This window comes from Furipterus horrens, unplaced genomic scaffold (genome assembly GCF_987537825.1).
Source record: "Furipterus horrens unplaced genomic scaffold, mFurHor1.1.pri manual_scaffold_5, whole genome shotgun sequence".
NCBI classification, from domain to species: domain Eukaryota; kingdom Metazoa; phylum Chordata; class Mammalia; order Chiroptera; family Furipteridae; genus Furipterus; species Furipterus horrens.
This window is the reverse complement of record NW_028327175.1, coordinates 126,743,319-126,762,491: the sequence shown is the minus strand read 5'-3', so window position 1 is coordinate 126,762,491 and position 19,173 is coordinate 126,743,319. Positions and strand designations below refer to the sequence as shown.

The 19,173-nt window shown below is 40.6% G+C and overlaps 1 protein-coding gene and 1 non-coding gene across 4 annotated transcripts in view; one reads left to right on the top strand and one right to left on the bottom strand.

The window, feature by feature from the left end:
- PRKCB (protein kinase C beta) overlaps positions 1-19,173 on the top strand; it is a 350,360-nt gene that overhangs the window by 149,239 nt on the left and 181,948 nt on the right. For all 3 annotated transcript variants that reach the window (XM_090277733.1, XM_090277732.1, XM_090277731.1), the window contains exon 3: positions 6,931-7,013. In XM_090277733.1, the coding sequence (XP_090133859.1) occupies positions 6,931-7,013 (83 nt within the window). The remainder of the gene's footprint in view (positions 1-6,930; positions 7,014-19,173) is intronic.
- On the bottom strand, positions 5,193-5,263 carry LOC150009758 (small nucleolar RNA SNORD50). Its single transcript, XR_016511548.1, has one exon. It is a non-coding gene; the product is annotated as a small nucleolar RNA SNORD50 (small nucleolar RNA).

Below are 19,173 nucleotides of genomic sequence, written 5' to 3'. Positions count from 1 at the left end.
CTCCCCTTTCTGTCCCCTTTTTGTTGTACTGAATTATATTGAATTGAATTATTTTATAAAGATTTTAGGGCACATCTTTAAAGATAAGGATTCTTTAATAAAAAATAACCACAATACCATTATCATATCCCCAAATTATAATTTCTTAATATCAATAATAATAATTCCTTCATATCATCAGAATGAATTATAACTATTTCCTTGACATTGTCTCACAATTTTGAACCAGTTGTTGTTTTTAATTAGAATACAAAGTTCACATATTGCATTTATTTGATATGTTTCTTAAATCTCTTTGAAAATATAAGTTTCTCCTCTGCCCCTACTTTTTTCTTGCAGTTTTTTTGAATTTTATAGCTCTTCTATTTTTATTTTTTACTTTAAATAATTTTTGTCTTTCAATTACTATCGACATAGAATATTATATTAGGTTTAGGTGTACAACCCAATGATTAGACATTTATATAACTTATTAAGTGGTCATCTTGATAAATCTTTTACCCATTTGACAGCACATATAGTTATTAGAATATTTTTGACTATATTCCCTATGCTGTACTTTATATCCCCATGACTATTCTGTAACTGCAAATTTGTACTTAAAAATTTATTTATTTAATTAATTTATTATTTTTAACAGATTTTATTTATTTATTTATTTATTTTTAGAGAGAGAGGAAAAAAGGGAGAAAGAGAGGGAAAGAAACATCAGTGTGTGATGGCCTCTCGCACACCCCCAACTGGGGACCTGGTCCACAAACCAGGCATGTGTCTTGACCAGAAATCAAACCAGCGACCCTTTGGTTCGCAGGCCAGTGCCCAATTTGTACTTCCTAATCCCCTCACCTTTTTCACCTATCCCCCAATTCTCTTCCCATCTGTCAACTGTCAAAATGTTCTCTGCATCTATGAGTCTGTTTCTGTTCTGCTTGTTTGTTTACTTTGTTTTTTAGATTCAATTGTTCATAGATATGTATTTATTGCCAGTTTATTATTCATAATTTTTATCTTTTTTTTCTTCTTCTTAAAGAAGACCATTTAATATTTCATGTAATATTGGTTTGATGGTGATGAACTCCTTTAGCTTTTTCTTGTCTGGGGAGCTCTTTACAAGTCCTTCAATTCTACATGATAGCTTTGCTGGGTAGAGTAATCTTGGTTGTAGGTGTTTACTTTCCTTCTCTTTTCTTTATTTAAAAATCCTCATATGAGGATATGTCAATGATTTTAGAGAAAGAGGCAGGGAGGGAGGGAGGGACTGAAGAAGGGAGAGGGAGAGATAGAAAGAAGGAGAGGAGGAGAGAGACAGAGAGAAAGAGATGTGAGAGAGAAACATTGATCAGTTGTCTCTTGTATGTGCCCCTACCAGGGATTGAACTTGCAACCTAGGTATGTGTCCTGACCAGGAATTTAACCTGCAAACTCAGGTTTGCAACCAACTGAGCCACCAGCCAGGGCTGTAGGTCCTTGCATTTCATCACTTTGAAATATTGCTGTCCAGCCCCTTCTGACCTGCAACATTTCTGTTGAGAAATAGCTGCTTTTAAGATTCTCTCTTTTTCTTTAACCTTTGGCATTTTAATTATGATGTGTCTTGGTGTGGGCCTCTTTGGGTTTATCTTGTTTAAGACTCTGCACTTCCTGGACCTGTATGTCTATTTCCTTCACTGCATTAGGGAAGTTTTCCATCAATATTTTTTTACATAGATTTTTTATTCCTTGCTCTCACTCTTCCCCTTCTGGCACTCCCATGATGCAAATGTTTGTATGCTTGTTGTTGTCCTGGAGGCTCCTTATATTATCCTCACTTTTTTGGATTCTTTTTTCTTTTTTCTGTTCTGAATGGTTGTTTTCTGCTTCCTTATCTTTCAAATCTCTGATTTGATTCTCTGCTTCATCTATTCCACTATTGATTCCCTGTAACCTTGTATTCATTTCAGTTATTGTGTCCTTAATTTCTGAGTGGTTCTTTTTTGTTTTCTAGTTCAGTTTTTATGTATCCTATATCTTTGTTGAAGTTTTCACTAAGTTCATCTACTCTTCCCCTAAGTTCAGTGAGCATCCTTACCACTAGTATTTTGAACTCTATCTAGTAGATTGCTTGTCTCCATTTTGTTTAGTTCTTTTCTGGAGTTTTGTCCTGTTCTTCACTTGGGACATGTTTCTTTGTCTCTTCATTTTGGCAGCCTTCCTGTGTTTTTTTCTATGTATTGTGTAGAGCTTCTGTGTCTCCTGGACTTCGTAGAGTGACTTAATCTAGTAGGTGCCCTATAGGATTCAGTGGCACAGCCTTCCTGTTCACCTGAGCTGGTCATTCCAGGTGCACCTCCATTGTGTGGGCTGTGTACACCCTCCTGTTGTAGTTCAGACTAGATTGATGTTGGCATGTCAGTGGGAGGGTTTTACCCCCAGGCCAATTGGCTGCACGGACTGTCTGTGACCACCATGGAGGATCACCTGTGCAGGGACCCACCCATGGAGCAGGACTTACTTTAGTAGGACTCTGGTGCCTGCTGAGTCCCCTGCCCCGGTGTGCCTTGCTTGTGAGGTAGTTGGGTGGTGCTTCAATATGGTCTGAAGCTGTTCACCAAGTGCACTGGTTCTGTGGCCTCCTGGGAGGTGTAGGACAAGGTTAGCCACTGTCTGTACCCTTCCCAGGGCTACGTGGTATGAGCTGAAAAGCTATCTGCAGATGGTTGCTACATGTGCTGGGCTTGGAGGTGCCCAAGAGAAGCCAAGCTGTGAACCAAAGTTGTGTGTTGCTAGTGCTGGGCTTAGGGTCACCTAACAACAATACAGGGCATGCTGAGACCAGATGTTGCTTGTTTGAGAAATTTTAGGCAAGTCTAAAGCATGAGCCAAGAGAGGCCATTTGTATGGAAAAGCTGAAACTGGAGAAGTCAGCGTTCATGCTGTCTGTCACTACCAGAACCAATAAGTGGAGACAAAGGATTGAATCTTTCTGGGTGCTTTATTCAGATGCCAGTAATCTGAGAAGACAGTGAGTTATGTACCCTAAAATCCAGCTCAACATCTCATCTCAAGTTGACATTTTTATAAGGAGAAGAAAAGGGTATGTAAGTGGTTTGGGGAAATGTTTATCAGATAAGAGTTGCAGTCTGGCAGCAATTTTCAAAGTATTTCTTTATTTGCTGATCATCAATTCTTTATCTGCATCTTGGTCATTCCCTTGCTGGAAGCCAACAGCTCAGATACCATCTTGATTGCTTGTAAACCCCCTGGGGCACAAAGGTTGAACTGCTTGTTGACCTCCTAGAGTCATGTAGGTCATACATTCCAGTTCCTGGAATAACAGCTTTCCATGTGCATTAATCACTTAAGCCTATCAACTATAACTAAGGCTAAAATCTTTAGCTCTTGAGTTTCTTTATCAAAGCCGCTGGAAACATTTTGGGTGGGCCCATAAGTTGGGTGGGGCAGGGTCTCAGGGAATCACCAGGGCTGGGTGAACAGTGATAGTCAGGTTGATGGAGTCTCAGATATGACGCCCACATGCCAAGTTTGTGTGGGGAGGGCCCATCAAAGGAACAATGACCTCTGCCAGCACCTCTGTCTGGGAGAAGCTGCCCCCCAACTCTCATCCTGAGACCAGACAATTCAGTTCCCCCCTTTATGTCACTGGTGCCTTTTGAGCTGCTTCCCAGTGTTAGAGCTCAGAGCCAACGAGTCTCAGTAAGTCTGTGTGGGGGCCCTTTAAGAGGAATTCCAGGGACTCCAGAAGCCTCAGTCTCACTTAGTTACAATCCCTGCTGGTTTTTATAGCCAGAAGTTATGGGGATTTCTCTTTCTCACACTGGAACCCTAGGCTGGGGGGCCTAATGTGGGCCGGGGACCCCTTGCTCCTCAGGGGGACCTCTGCAGCACCCAAGTTATCTACCACAGATAGGCGTAGGACTGGCCCATTCCAAATCTCTACACTTCTTACCACTCTTAATGTAGCTTTTATTTATTATTTATTTATTTATTTATTTATTTATATTAATTTTTTAAATACTCACCCAAAGATATGTTTTTATTGATTTTAGTGAGAGAGAAAGGGAAGGAGGGGAAGGGGGAAAAGAGATGGGGAGGGGGAGAGAGAGAGAGAGAGGTAGAGAGAGAAACATTAATGTGAGAGAGAAACATCGATCTGTTGCTTCTTTTGTGTACCCTGACCAGGGATCAAACTCATAACCTAGGTATATGTCCTGACTGGGAATTGAACCTGCAACCTCAGTTGCTCCAACCAACTGAGCCACTTCTTTATATCCTTAATTGTAGAACTTCTGTTCAGCTAGATTTCAGGCAGTTCTGAATAATGGTTGTTCTATAATTTAGTTGTAATTTTGATGGGTTGTGAGAGGGGGCAAGTACTGCATTTACCTACATTGCCATCTTACTGGAAGGTGCAGTAGTTTTGTTTTATTGTTGGTTGTTGTTTTCTTTTCTGAGCAGTGTTAGTTTTGCATAAAATTTGATTTAGAAAGTATAGAGTTCCAATATTACTCCCTTAACCCTGTTCCCATCCCAGTCAATATTGATATATTATTATAACTAAAAACCATTGTTCATATCAAGGGTTCACTCTTTGTGCTGTGCATTTTATAAATGTATTCCCTGTACTCTTGTAGTTTATTTGTTGAAGAAACTATTTGGTTATCTTGTAGTTTTCCACTTTCTTGTGCATTTTTTTCTCATTGCCTCACTATGGTGTCATTTAATATATGCCTCTATTATTTGTATTTTCTGTAAATTGGAAGTTGGATCAAGATGCTTGAACTGGTTCAGGTTTGATTATTTTGGCAAGAGTATTACATAGGTGGTGGAGTCCATCATAGTAATGCCACAAGTATGCAGGAAGTGTCTTTTTGTGATGTCCACAGCCACTGAGGACTGCTGCCCAGATCCATTACATCACTAGGGGTTGCATTGAGGTTTCTTGTATTGTTTTCATTTACCGAGAATGGCCTTTAGGGAGAAGCTGTTTCAGGTGTACAGCATAGGAGATAGACAATCATATACTTTACAAAGTGTTCCGCCCAATATTTTCAGTACCCACCTGGCACCACGTATAGTTATTACAATATTATTGACTATATTCCCTATGCTGTACTTTACATCCTAGTGACTATTTTGTAACTACCAATTTGTACTTCTTAATCCCTTCACCATTTTCTTTTTTTTTTTTTTTAATCTCAGAAGCCAGATCCGTATAAAGATTTTTCAACATAAATTCAGGTTCGGGATAGAATCATCACAGATACCCTTCACCATTTTCACTTAATCCCCCAAACCCCTCCTCTCTGGCAACCATCAGTTCACCTGAAACTAATACAAAATAATATTGAGTATAAACTCTTATTGAAAAATAAAGTGAAAAGAAAAGAAAGATGCTGTAACTGCCATGTGACACCTGTCCTCCAGGAACCCACAGTCTAGAGCTGATTTGAATAACAAAACTATGAAAGAAGATTTCAACAAAAATAGTCGTTTTTATTTTGTATACATTCTCTGACTGTCCTTTACTCAAGTGAAACAATCCCCAGATTGTATAGCCATACATAGATATATTTAACTCAAACAAATTCAAATACAGTATAAGTATGAATGTATTTGTTTGCAAACTACTAACGTAACAATGTAAGCATAGCAGCTTATTTCTTCCACTCTTCCACTTGCTGGACATTGCTCATGGGTAAGGTGGGGGCATGGGTCTACTTTTCTTGCTCATTCTGTTTCAATATGCCCTTCATTTTACCTACATCTGTCAAACTGTGGTTCTACTGTTTAAATATACATATTTCTTATGCATTATGAACCTAAACACAAGCCAACTACTTCACATGGTGCCCAATCTAAGAAACAACATGCTGTTCCAAAATGGGGCAACTTAAGTGATTTTAAAGGGAGAATGATTTTGAGTACAGGTATCCTCCATATAACACAATACTTCTATAACACGGTTTCGCTCTAACACTGTTAGAGAATTGGGGATACCCCCCCTTAAAACACGGTACTTCTATAAAATGGTTTCACTTTAACAAGATATGACTGTAGAAGACTTCCAAGAATTGCTGGTAGAAGAAGAAACTGATGAAGCAATTTTGGTGGAAATGACATCTGGAATGTGCCAAGATACCTTAGGGGATGATAGCACTGATGAAAATGAAGAAGTTAAATAGTTTACTCTAAAAAGCATAAAGAAAGGCCTAGACTTAGCTGAACAGTTAGTCATATTTCTTAAATGAAGATCCTTGCACTGAAAGGAGCACAAAGTTTAAGAGAGAACCTCAAAAGTTCTTAGCACCATGTAATAACATTTATAAAGATCTCTCAGCTAAAAGCAAGCAATCTAAAATAGATTTTTTGCAAAAAGTAGAGCACAGAAATCAAAAAAATGCTGAAGAAAGTTCAGAAGATGAGGATATCTTGTCAAAAAGAAAATGCATTTTGTTAATGGAGCTTAGTAGTGATGACAAAGAAAACATTCATATTAATATGTAATACTTTTGATGAAAATTGCTTTAATAAAGATATTTCTCTTAATTATAAAATATAATAGGATTAAAAAAATTTTTTTGGAACCTAACCCCGCTTTTTGTACTAGTTGTTTCATATAACATGGATTCGCATAACACGGCATTTGTTAGGAACCTAACAACCGTGTTATATAGGGGTTACCGGTATATGTGATCTTTTGAACCCTAGTTACTTCAGAAACTTAGCTAGTTTGCAAGAGGTAACATTGGTAAACCCAAGAGTTTGACTTCAGTTAAGGACACATAGAGAAGCTGAGGCATTGTTTATTTTGGTATAAAGCCTTTACTTGTCATGAAGTCAGGTTCTAACCATCTCTTTCTCCCTTTTTCTCTCTTACTCCTCACCACTTTCCTTCTCCCCTTCTTCCTACCTTTATTTGCTCTTTTGCAGTCTGCTGTTTCGTTGTGCATAAGCGTTGCCATGAATTCGTCACTTTCTCCTGCCCAGGCGCTGACAAGGGTCCAGCCTCTGATGTAAGTAATGGACACTGGTCACTTTGCTCTGTCCACAATCAATGCATCCTTTTGGGTAAATGTGAGTGAGGACCCTGAGATGAGAAGTTGGGGTGGTTTCATTCCAAGGCATGTGGTGGTCTTGTAACTTCTGAAACATTTTTCACTTTAATGGAAAAAACAAAAAAACAAAACATTTTGAGGGGGGTGCTGTGGTCGTACAGGAAACCAGCTGGTTCCCCTATTATAATTTTACTAAATGTCTTTAAAATTTTTTAAATTAAATTTATTGGGGTGATATTGGTTAATAAGATTTTATAAATGGCTTCTCATCTTGACAGCTGAGACATGGAAAGTGGTGGGCAGGGACTAAATTGTTATCACTGCTGGGAAAAGGTAGTTAGAAGATTGCCTTACCATGCATGCACTTTATAGCTCTCTGTTAGGGAATTCTTGATACCAGGGCCCAAGAATTCGGAGGAAATGAGTTTGTTCTGTTATTATGCATCCCAAAGTATGACTATTGTGGGTAGGCCAAGGGATACTTCTAGGTAAGACAGGCAAATAATTTTCCTTTTACTCATTATGAATTTATTTTAACATGGGTTGGAAAAATATGTCTAGTAGTGGTTTTGCATTGATAGTAAGGATGTAAAATTTCTTACCTAAGTAATGGTATTTAGGGATTTAGGGTAAACCCAAAAGAAATATATTTAAGGACAATATTAAGTGAATAATGGTATGGAGACTATAAGGTTATGGCAAAACTCTTGGTATGAGTTTGTCTGAAGTTTGGGGTACATTGTTGATCGTCTGCCCAACAGCTACTTCTGGCCCGCAGTGTCTTCTTTCTGGCAGAGGCCCTCTTTCATGCTAGAAGCTGGAAATGCCTGGTAACTTGCTTTTCCATGCTCCTTGGTAGCTTGTGAGTTAGCATGTGACCCAGTTCCTCTCAGTGAGATGTGAGCAGATGCCTGGGTATGGCTTCTAGGAAAGACTTTCCTTCCTGATAATACATCTCTTTCTTTGTCCTGCTTGTGGTTGCTACAGCCCTTTTGGGACAATGAGGGAGACCTGCTGAGGGTGGCAGAGTGGAAGACTTGACAGAACCCGAGTCACTGTTGACACTGATAAGCTGCTGAGCCTACTCTGAGTTCTCTTGTGCCCGAATGTGTAGGAGATGAGAAGCTGCACAAGTGTTGCTGTCTGGGTATTCTTTTCCGTGCAGCTGAAACTTTCCTAGGAGGACTTTCCAGCATGTGCCCTCTTCCATTGTCTAGTAATGAGTTATGTTCAGGGACCCTGTATACAGCTGTCACCCTAGATCTTATTCTGTCCCTGTTTTGGTTCACTATCCTGAAATTTTCCACATGGACTTTGTCCATTACTGGCCTCATTCTTACCCACTTAGACTTGACAGCTGCCCTCAGAGTGGTGACTACCTTGTGTCATTGAATTTGTTTGACTTGCTGACCTTTTACAAATGGTCATTTGCCATGTTCCTGCAAGTCAGGGGCATACCTGTTGCCACAGCAACACCAACACTCTAGAGCTCATGCCATGGTTACTTTGCTTGGAAACTGTACTTGGGGTTAAGTACTTCAAGCAACATGGAACCACAACAGTCCTTACTGGCCTGTCTGCAGAGGTAAAGACAGGACCCTTTGTCATGCTCCCTCAGGTTGCACTCCCTGGCCCTTTTAGTGCAGTTCCTCCTCTCATCCCTAGGAAAACGGGTAGGGAAGTTTGGGAGACAGCCTGGCTTTGCATGTCCGTGCGAACAAAGGCTGGATACTCAAGGATCAACCAAGAGGATGGTATTTCCCATATCCTGTCTGTAAGGGTGGGCAAAAGCAAGTTTACAGTGTGAGTACACGAAACAGTTTATTCTTATATTATCATTTATTAATTATATTATTTTCCATATGAAAACTGTAAACCTAATTTGTCCCATCCTGTGTTCATTGACTTTTTCTGTTGCCTAAGACAGAAACTCAGCTTAAACTGGCTTATGTGAAAAGGGAAATTCTGGTCCCTGAAACTGAAAAGTGTCAGACCCCTGAATCAGGGTTTAAAAGTGAGGTCCTTTGGTATCTTTCTCCATGCTGTGGCTCATTCTTGGTTTCAGTTTTAGGAAGCTGTTTCTGCCGTGGAGCGTGATGGCCACAGCACCATTAGCCTTGTGTAGTAAGTCTACTGAGAAGAGCTAACATCACTTTGTACCCTGGGTCACAGATAGTCAGAAGGATGGCCATGAAATTGGCCAGACCTGGTAATGTACCTGCTCCTGCAAAGGAGGACCCATGTACCTACCCCATAATTTGAGAGTTGGGGAGAGGTGATCCCTCAGAAGGAAACTAGGGAAGAAATATTAAATCACAGACCATGGAACCTGCATTCTTAGGTTCAAAGTGACCTTTGGCAAATTACCCAAATCTCTTTGTGCCTTGGATTCCTCAGCTGGAAATGGATAAAATAATAGCCCCTCCCTTATAGCATTGTTATGAGTATCCATTGTGTAAATATTTGTAAAAGCACTGAAAATACTGTCCAGTACCTAGCAAGAGCTATGTATGTGAAGATGATGATAATGACAATGAATAACAGTGACTACATATTGGATCGGTAGTGAGGATAGATGTCTATGGAGTAAGTCTGAAGAATGAGTAGGTTCTGTGCCTGCCACCTGGCAGGCCTTCCTAGCAGTTGTAGGTTCTGTAAATGGCAGGAGACCCTTTTGTGTATGAATGGAGCTGTGCAGCCATCCTTTTCCTTGGGCACGGGGAGAGCAGGAAGCACCCCTTGCAGCCAGTTGTGTGGGATTTGGCAGCCTACTTGGGATGATCCTGCCTCTGGACACAGTTCCAAGGTCTGTTGGCACTAAGGATGATGAATTAGTTCAGACAACTGAATTGGTTTCTTGGTTCATTGACCTTTTTTTGTCCATGGCCAGAGGCACGATTAAAGATCTCTCCACACCTGCTCACCAATCTGGCTGGGTTCTTTTTTGTCTCCCTCTGAGGCTCATGAAGGCTTGGAGGAATGCCCTCCTCTGGGGTGACCTTGGAGGAACTGTGGTTCATGGAGCAGTAAAGCAGTCTCCATCTGTGAAAAAGGAATGTGCTGGGCTCTGTCCTCTACCCTCTGGTAGTCCATGCCCAGTCTGAACGAGGGAATGTGCTGGATATTAGAACTGTCTTCTACAGATTGTTAGTCCACGTGAGAACTGGGCACTGCCCCAGTGAACCCAACTACTGACCCAATTATTCAGTGCCAATGGGAATAGACATATATAGGCCCCCACCATGGGAAGACCTCTAATGTCAGAGTTCCTGGCTGGTACTTCTGGTCATCTGCAGGTGTCCTCCTGGTTCTTGGTTTCTTACCTGGTTGGGAACTCTCAATTTTGCTGTCTCAAACCATTTCAAGCATTATGTATGGACATTATAGTTACCCGTCACTTACAATACTGACCACACACACAGCCTCCTGAGAGAGCTTCTCAGAACAAGAAAGAGGAATTGTTACTGAGGGCTGGGAGTAGGGTGAATCAAATGAGGTACTTTCCCTGGGCACAAAATTTAAAGAGTTCTCACCTGTGTCTGTGGATATCTGGCTGGATGATCTAGGATGGCCCCACTGACATGACTGGCAGTGAGCAAGTAGTTGGCCTGGGAGCCTTGCTTCTCCTCCATGTGGCCTTCGTCAGCCAACTGACTGGCTCTGGTTTGTTCACATAGTGGTTTCAGTGTTCCAAGAAGAGCAAGAAAGCATGCTCTTTGCATAAGTGCTTTTTCAGCCTGTGTATTGTGCTTGATAATGTTCCACTGGATAAAACAGTCTCTTGGCCACTCTCAGAGGTAGAGAAATAGACTTCATTCTTCATGGAAGGGGAAGGATCTTTGGTAAATCTGCTGCAGATCTTGTTGACTCAGAAGGCCACTGACATCAGGATCTCTGGAGACCATCACACTGGACTTCATAAAAGACCCACAGGTCTTGGTGTCATTTAGAAGGTCATAAATGGCCTCATCTAGAGAGCACACCTCATTTATCTGCTGCCCCAAGTCCCTGGCTGACCAAGCCACTTCCAGCTACAAATGGGAAGTTAGGCAATTTATTGATCATGCTCAAAGACAGTGGTGGACTCAAGAGTATGGACAACTCGGGAGTCAGACTCAGGTTCAGGGTCTGACTGCCAGTTATTCACTAGGGGACCTTGGGGGTGCCACTTTCCTCTCTGTGGCTGTTTTCTTATCTAAAAACTGGAATATTAGTAACAACTACATAAGTGTGTTGTAATAATTTTGTATTCTTAAAATGAAAAAGAATTAATAAAAAATAAAATGAAAGGATCAATAACAAAAGATTTGAAAACCCATTGCATGATAGTACTTAGAACAGCGCCTATCACATAGTAAACCCTTGAGACATGGAGCTAAGGACATTTCAGTTGCTCCACCTATCTCCCTAAAAATTAACGTACTAATAATTCTCTGCCTTGCCGTACCTAGAGCATGCTCATATGAGGTAATCTCTTTACCCCAAAACTCAAATTTTGTGGTGCAGTGCTAAGTAAGACAAGAACCTGGAGTCGGGGGGCCAGAGAACTTGGTATAAGATTCCAGCATTGCCATTTAGTGCTCCAGTGATCTTGGGAAAATTTTGTGACGCTGAGTTGTATCTTTAAAGTGGGGGAAATAATACCTAAATCTTACTTTTTTTGGTGAGCATTCCACGAGAGACTGATTGAGCTACATTCAGAATAGTGGCTGGCACAAAGAAGTCACTCAATAAATGGCTTCTCAATTATTATTAATACTTGGAGGAGTCTCTCCTAGCTCAAGCAGGGTTAGGGATTCCCCTCTTCCCTAAGAATAATAGCTAATAATAATACTTATTGCCCTGGCCAGGTGGCTAAGTTGGTTGAGCATTGTCCCATACGCCAGAAGGCTGTGGGTTTGACTGACAAGTCAAAGCACATGCCTAGGTTGCGGGTTTGATCCTTGGCTGGGGCATGTACAGTAGGCAACCAGTCGATGTTTCTCTCTCACACTGATTGTTTTCCCTCTCTCTCCCTTCCTCTCTCTGTAAAAATCAATGAACATTCTCAGGTGGGAATTAAAAAATATATACATATATAGTAATAATTATTGAGTGGGTCCTCTGTGCCAGGTGCTACAAAAGAATTGTTTAGCAGGTTCTTCTAAAAATACTTTCTTCAAAATTGTATGGTCTTTGAAATAATTTCTTATCATTTACAACAGAAGTACTGAGTAAAATCCATTGTCAGCGAATGCCCTGTACCCTCCTCATTCTGTCACTGAGTCAGGTCAGTAAAGGTAATGGGCACTCATGTTGAGTGTACCCTTTGTGTTTCTCAATCAAGTTGTACTTAATGAAAAAGTATTTAAAAATGATAAATTAATTATGTGTTAAATCTTGAAGACTTAATAAAGGGAAAATAAAAGGAAATTTAGAAAGATTATGCTATATTTATATATTAAAAAGAATATGTAGATAAATGCTAATGTGTTTGAAAATCTGGTAGAAATGGATGATTTTTCTAGGAAATTTTAAATTGCCAATTTTGTCTGAAGAAGAAATTGAAAATCAAAATAGGGGAATAACCAAGAGAGAAATGAGAACATTGCCCAAGAAATGTTTCTTCTCCCAAAGCCCCAGTCAAATAAGCTTCGTGGGGAAATTTTTGTAAGCTTTAGAGGAATGAAGGGTTTTTGTTTGTTTTAAATGGCATTGGATTACAGAGAAAAAGGAAAGCTTCACAATTTTTTAAATTGAAAGTAAGAGAAATCCAAGTCAGATTAGCAACAGAAAAAGGGATTGGCTCATGGAAAGGACATGGGGGTTGAATACGAGCTTCAGGGATGAGGGCCTCAGACACTGGAACCAAGGCATGAAAACTAGCAAGGTGCTTTCTCACTGTCTGTGTATCAGCCGGCTTTGCTGTGTAACAGACCCTCCCCAGATTTAGTGGCTTAAAGTAGCAATCATTTGTTTTTCATGGTTCGGTGTGCTGCTTGGGTGATTCTTCCGATCTGGTCCTATTTGGCAGAGCTCGGCTGGGCTCTGTCATGTGTCTTGGTCAGCCAGTGACTCGGCTGGTGCTGGGATCTGGTTCCAGTTCCAGTGGGGGAGGGAGGGTTTCCTCACAGCACCAAGCAATTCTTGGACATCGTTGGGTGTCCTGTAATTCCGTTCAGTTCTGACGCAGCCTACCCACAGAAAGCATGAGATCCCATAGGGTAAGGGCTCAGTCCCTCCACGCTGTCAGATGCTGCTGCAAGCCTGGATCGTTAGCTGTGCTTTTGATTGGCCATCTATAAATTTAAGGTCCCGACCGCCCCTTCCAGCTCAGGATATCAATTCCAAGTCCAGGGTGTCACCTGCACTCCTGGTGGGCTGGCTATAAATCAGAGGTTCCTATGACCTTATCCTTAGGTTTAATTAATGTGCTAGAGCAGCTCACAGAACTCAAGAAACCAATTTACTCATAATGTCACCAGTTTATTATAAAAGAACATAACTTGGAACAGCCAGATAGATGGAAGAAGTGTGTAAGGCAAGGTATGTGAAAAGGGGCTCAGGGCTTCCATGTTCTCTCCAGGTACCACTGTCCCCACACCTCCATGTGTTCACCAGCCCAGAAGCTCCCCCAGCTCCATGCTCTTGGGTTTTTATAGCAGTTTCATCACATCAGCACAGTTGATTTAAATTATTGGCCATTGGTGATTGAACTCAATCTTAGGCACTCTCTCCTCCTCAGAAGCCAGGGGTGGGACTGAAACTTCCAACCCTGTAATCACATGGTTGGTTCCTTTGACAACCAGCCCCGTCCAAGTGTACTTTCTAAAAGTCACCTCATTAACATAACCAGACACCTTTATCACTGTCCCCATAGAAAATCCCAAGGGTTTTAGGAACTCTTAGCCAGAAATGGGATGAAGACCTAAATGTCTATTTCTTATTATTAACCACAGTATCACAGTCTCCTAGAATAGCTGTCCTAGCATGACTGACATTTGGCAGGCTGTTGGTACTTCAGTTCCCTTGTGGTCTTTTTTCCTCCAGTAGGCTAACTGAAGCTCATCAATCAATATAGTGGTCTCAGGGTTTCAAGCACAGCAAGAGAGAGAAATCCCCAAAGTCCAGGTGGTTTTTAAGCCTTTATTTGTGTGTCACTGGTTATGGCCAAGACCAGACACCGGGATGGGGAAATAGATTCCACCTCTGGATGGGAGGAGCTGCAAAGTCACATGGCAAAGATGCATACAGGAACAGGAGGAATTTCTGATCTCTCACATTGGCCCACATCTGCTGTGCCAGCTGTTTTGTTAGCCCTTCCAGATCCACTCTGCTTTTTCCCTGAGAGCCTGTTAGGACTACATCAGTTAGGGTTGCCTGGCTTCTAGCTGGGCTCCAGGGGAGAGACTAATAGGAGATTAGAGGGTGAGAAGTGGGAGCCCAGGGAATATATCATAGGGTTGTCTTGGCTCCACCCTCTGACTGAAGGTCACTGTTGCTCCAAAGGTAGGCGTGTCTATACAGTTCTCTCCCTTTGGGCGCTACAAACTGCTCTCTTCCCTTGTCCCTTTGTTCTTCTAGCCCCCAGGTACTGGTTTCCCAACACCATGTCCATACTTCTATAACTAGTCCTTCTATGAAAACTTTCTTAATTTCTCTTAGTCTGAATGTGCCTTCTGTTTCCTGCTGGGACTCTGACTGATTTGTCCTTGCCTCATTTATTTCTGCGGTAGACTGGACATGTCCACAAATATGTCTGTCAACCTGGTTATAGTCGACACATTGGAAAGATGAAAACCTTAATGGTAGAAGTGGCCTTCTTACTCCCGTCTCACTCACTGATTGGTTGGTTCTCTGATGTTAGAAGAATGAACTTTTATTGTTTATCAGGCCTGGATCATGGAGCATTCTTATCTCAGAGAGCAGTGCATATTATAAGAAGAGGGATGGGAAACTTTGATGAGCATATAATATCAATAGCTACCACAGTTTATTATTATAAGCTAGCTTGACCACAGAAATCAGCATAACTTAATAAAGTTGTCATTAAAAAGTAAACTATAGTAAACTATGCATTTAGAGCAGCGATGTTCATCCTTTTCCATCTTATGGCACATATAAATGAATTACTAAAATTCTGTGGCACACCAAAAACCATACTATATTTTTTGCTGATCTGACAAAAAATATAGGTATAATTTTGATTCATTCACACCAAACAGTTATTGTTGTGTTGGCTGTTGTGATTTAAAAAAATACATTTTATTTACTTATATTTAGAGAGAGGGAAAAGGAGGAGAAAGAGAGGGAGACTTTTTTTTTTAAATTTGACAATCTAAGGAAAAAGAGGTCAGTGCCTCTTGTTTAAATAGTCAAGTATTGCATGTTTAAAAATATTTGTGGCACATCAGTTGAAAATTGCTAGTCTAGATGAATAATTCCTAAATAAAGTATTTAATATTAAGCAAAGAAAATTTTGATCAATATAACAAAATACAGGAATAAAGATAAAAATAAGCAGCTATAAACTATGAAACCTGGAAAAGTATAAGCGAAGATGGTAGAAGTGATAGTTGAATATCTGTTACCTAACCAATGTAAATAAGTTGAAATTCTCTACTAAGAGAGGCAAAGACTACCAGATTGGATAAACAATGTATAGTTCTAGGCAAAGTTTAAGAGAAACTTAGAACATAGGTCAAAAATAAAAGGGGTAAAGATATACCAGAAAACATGCATAAATATGAAACATGGTCTTAGTAATAGTATCAAAAGAAATGGGATTCAAACCAAAGGTATACACAGGAGGAAGGGGAAGAAAAATGTCCTCTAAAGTATTACTGGTGAGTGTGCAAATTGGGATAACCTTTCTGAAGAGAAAATTATCAATATGTATCAAAAGCCTTAATGACCTTTTTGACTAAAGAATTACTAAACCTAATCCTTTTTTGACCTAAGTATTACAGTTTAGGAATTTTTGCTGAGGAATTATTTAAGTGTGTATGCATTTATTTAGCCAGAGTGGTATTCATTGCATCAGTATTCATACTAATAAAAAATTAGAAACAACCTGAATGCTGCCATCAAGGCTTATGTAAGTAAAATGTATCCATCCGATGGGATGCTGTGCAGTGATTAAAATGTCACAACATCTGGGGTGGTGGAAATGTCTCTATCTTGATTGGGATGGTGTCTATGCAGGTGCACATTTTTCAAAACTCATGAAACTGCTCTACCACACTGGTAGTTCTTCTGCTAATTGGTGTTACTTGGTTGCATGTGCCAGAAACCACCTTTGCTTAACTTAAGTTAGGAAGGAATTTAGTGGAAAGGGTATGATGAACTCCAGAGAACTGGAGGAAAACCTGAATCACCAAACCAGCTGTATCCAATTTGGGCTCTTACGTTGCTTTTGGTTCGAAATTCAAATTCCAGAGGGAGAGAGATGATTTGGCTGACCTTGGGTCACCTAATGCATCCTTGGTTGGGTTTTTAAGGTGTTCCCTCCAAGACTAAACACAGTGGTGTGTGTGTGTGTGTGTGTGGAATTTTTGAAGGGGAATTGGGACACTCCTACCAAAGAGGAAGCAGGGAGGTTGAACAGATCAAAACAGCACATGTCCACTGCAATTTCTAAATGCTACTTTTCTGAGTGCAGGCAGGTTGAATGCTTAAGGTTTATTTGGGTAGTCTGCTAAAAACAGTCTTCACCTGAAAAGACACGGATAAGGGCCTGGGAATCTGTATTTTAAGGTCCTTCATGTAATTCTGATGGGTAGCTAAGTTTGGAAACTAGTGTAAGGCAAACTATAGTGGCTCTTAAACCAGAATGGTTGGGTTTGAATTACAGGTTTGCCACTAACTGCCCGAATAATCTTGGCTAGTTACCTACTGTTTCTGCCTCGGTTCCCTTATATGTCAAAATAGGATAAAATAGCACCCTCCTCAGTGGGGTCAGGTGAGGGTTAAATGAATTAATTCGGCTTTGCCTGGCACATAGTATGTACTGACTCATAGCACCAATGGTCCTTTCAAGTCTTAGAGTGAGTTTCCAAAACCCAGCCTTATCTTTGGCACAGCATGCGTCCATCTTGCTTGCCACTGAATGGAAAGACAGAGGCACCTATGGGCTGGTTGGGAGAAGAGTCTAATAAAATGATGGTAAGCTGATAAAATGAGATTCTTTTGATTTTGAAGTGAATTCCACATGATCTGCTCCCATTTACCATGTGCCAATGATGGCGTGTGCACCATAGACCAACACACACAGGTCAGCATGGGTTGATTTTCAACAGCCCTTTGTTCCTCACTGTCACAAAGACAGTGCTTCATGCTGCAGAGGAAGAAGCAAAGCCATGGTGTGCAGCATCTGGAAGATGGAAACCAACAGTTTCTACTGAGCAGAAAGAGGAGAGCTGCTGGGACTCAGAAGATGTGATATCCTGTCTTGTAAATTATCTTGGCTTCTGCTAGTTGGGGGTGGGAGCAGCCCCAAGGCCTGAAAAGGATAATTTCCCAGAAGATCTTACCCTGTGGTTCCTGCAGACTTGGGGGAATAGAGTCTCAAAAGGAAGATGATCCTGGAGAGAGGCAGCCTGGAAGGATGTGAAAGGCACTGACTGGTCCTGGAGTCACAAGCCCTCACTCTGTCTTCCTTTTGTCTCTGATGTTTTCATTCCCGGAGTTTCCCCCAACCCTACTGGTTTGGGATTCTAGGATTTTCAAGTATTTTTTTTTTTTTAACTAATATCTAAGAACCAGCATTTATAGATATAATTCTGTTTTGAGCACTTTATATATAATAACTTTATTCTTCATTACATTCTCTGAGGTAAGTACCATTGTTACCACACCCAGTTAATAAATAAGGAAACCGAGGCACTCAGAGGCTAAGTGACTGACCAGTGAGTAATAGAGCTAGGATTCAAACCAAAGCCTCTTGGCGCCCAGGTGTATGCTCTTACTCCATAGTCCAAACTGCCTCATAACTTCAGCCCTGTCCCCTGCACAAATATAGCTGAAGTAGACAACCATTTTCTCTGACATACACAACCCTAGAAGCTCTGGGACCCCACAGCCTCTGCCCCATTGGGTTGATGCATGTAGACATCTGCCCCAAGCCTGAATGACTGGATTCCATCTTCTAGGAATTAAGAATTTGGATTTAAAGGTTCTGATTCTGGTCACATAGCTTTGAAACTCATTTTTGTACATGAAAAGCCCCATCTTGATGAATTCTCATACGCAAACATTTCTCTGTAGCCAGAACCCAGAAGCCCTTCTATGCTCCCTCCTAGTTCCTACACCTCTAACCCTGTCCTTTGAGGTCAGCAATAGTTTACCTGCTTTTGTTTTATTCTCCATTGAACTATTTATTTTTATTTTATTTTGGAAAGAACATGTAACATGAGATCTACCCTCTTAACACATTTTTAAGTGCACAGCAGTGTTGTTGACTGTAGGCACAATGTTGTACAGCAGACCTCTAGAACTTAATTCATCTTGCTTAATTGAAACTTCATGCCCATTGAATAGCAATTCCCCATTTCCCCCTTCCCCCAACTCCTGGCACCCACAATTCTACTCTTTGATTCTGTGAGTTTGGCTATTTTAGATACCTCATATAAGTATAATTACACAGTCTTTCTGTGACTGGCTTATTTTACTTAGTACAGTGTCCTCCAAGTTCATTCTCATTGGCCGATATTGCAGAATTTCCTTCTTTTTAAAGCTTGAATAATATTTTGTTGTATGTGTATACCCCATTTTCTTTATTCATTTATCTGCCAATTGACACTCAGGTTGTTCCCACACCTTGGGTATTGTGAATAATGATGTTGTAGTGAACATGGGAGTACTAACATCTCATTGAGATCCTGATTTCAACTCTTGAATAGATACCCAGAAGTGGAATTGCTGGATTATATGTAATGCCATTTTTAATTTTTGGAGGAACCTCCAAATCATTCCTCAAATGTCTTGAATAGACATTTCTCCAAAGAAGACATGCCAACAGCCAACAGGTATATGAAAAAAAGTCTCCATGTCACTAATTATCAGGGAATGTGAATTAAATCCCTGATGAGATATCACCTCACACCTTTTAAAGAAAAGACAAACCCAAAGGCAATAAGTG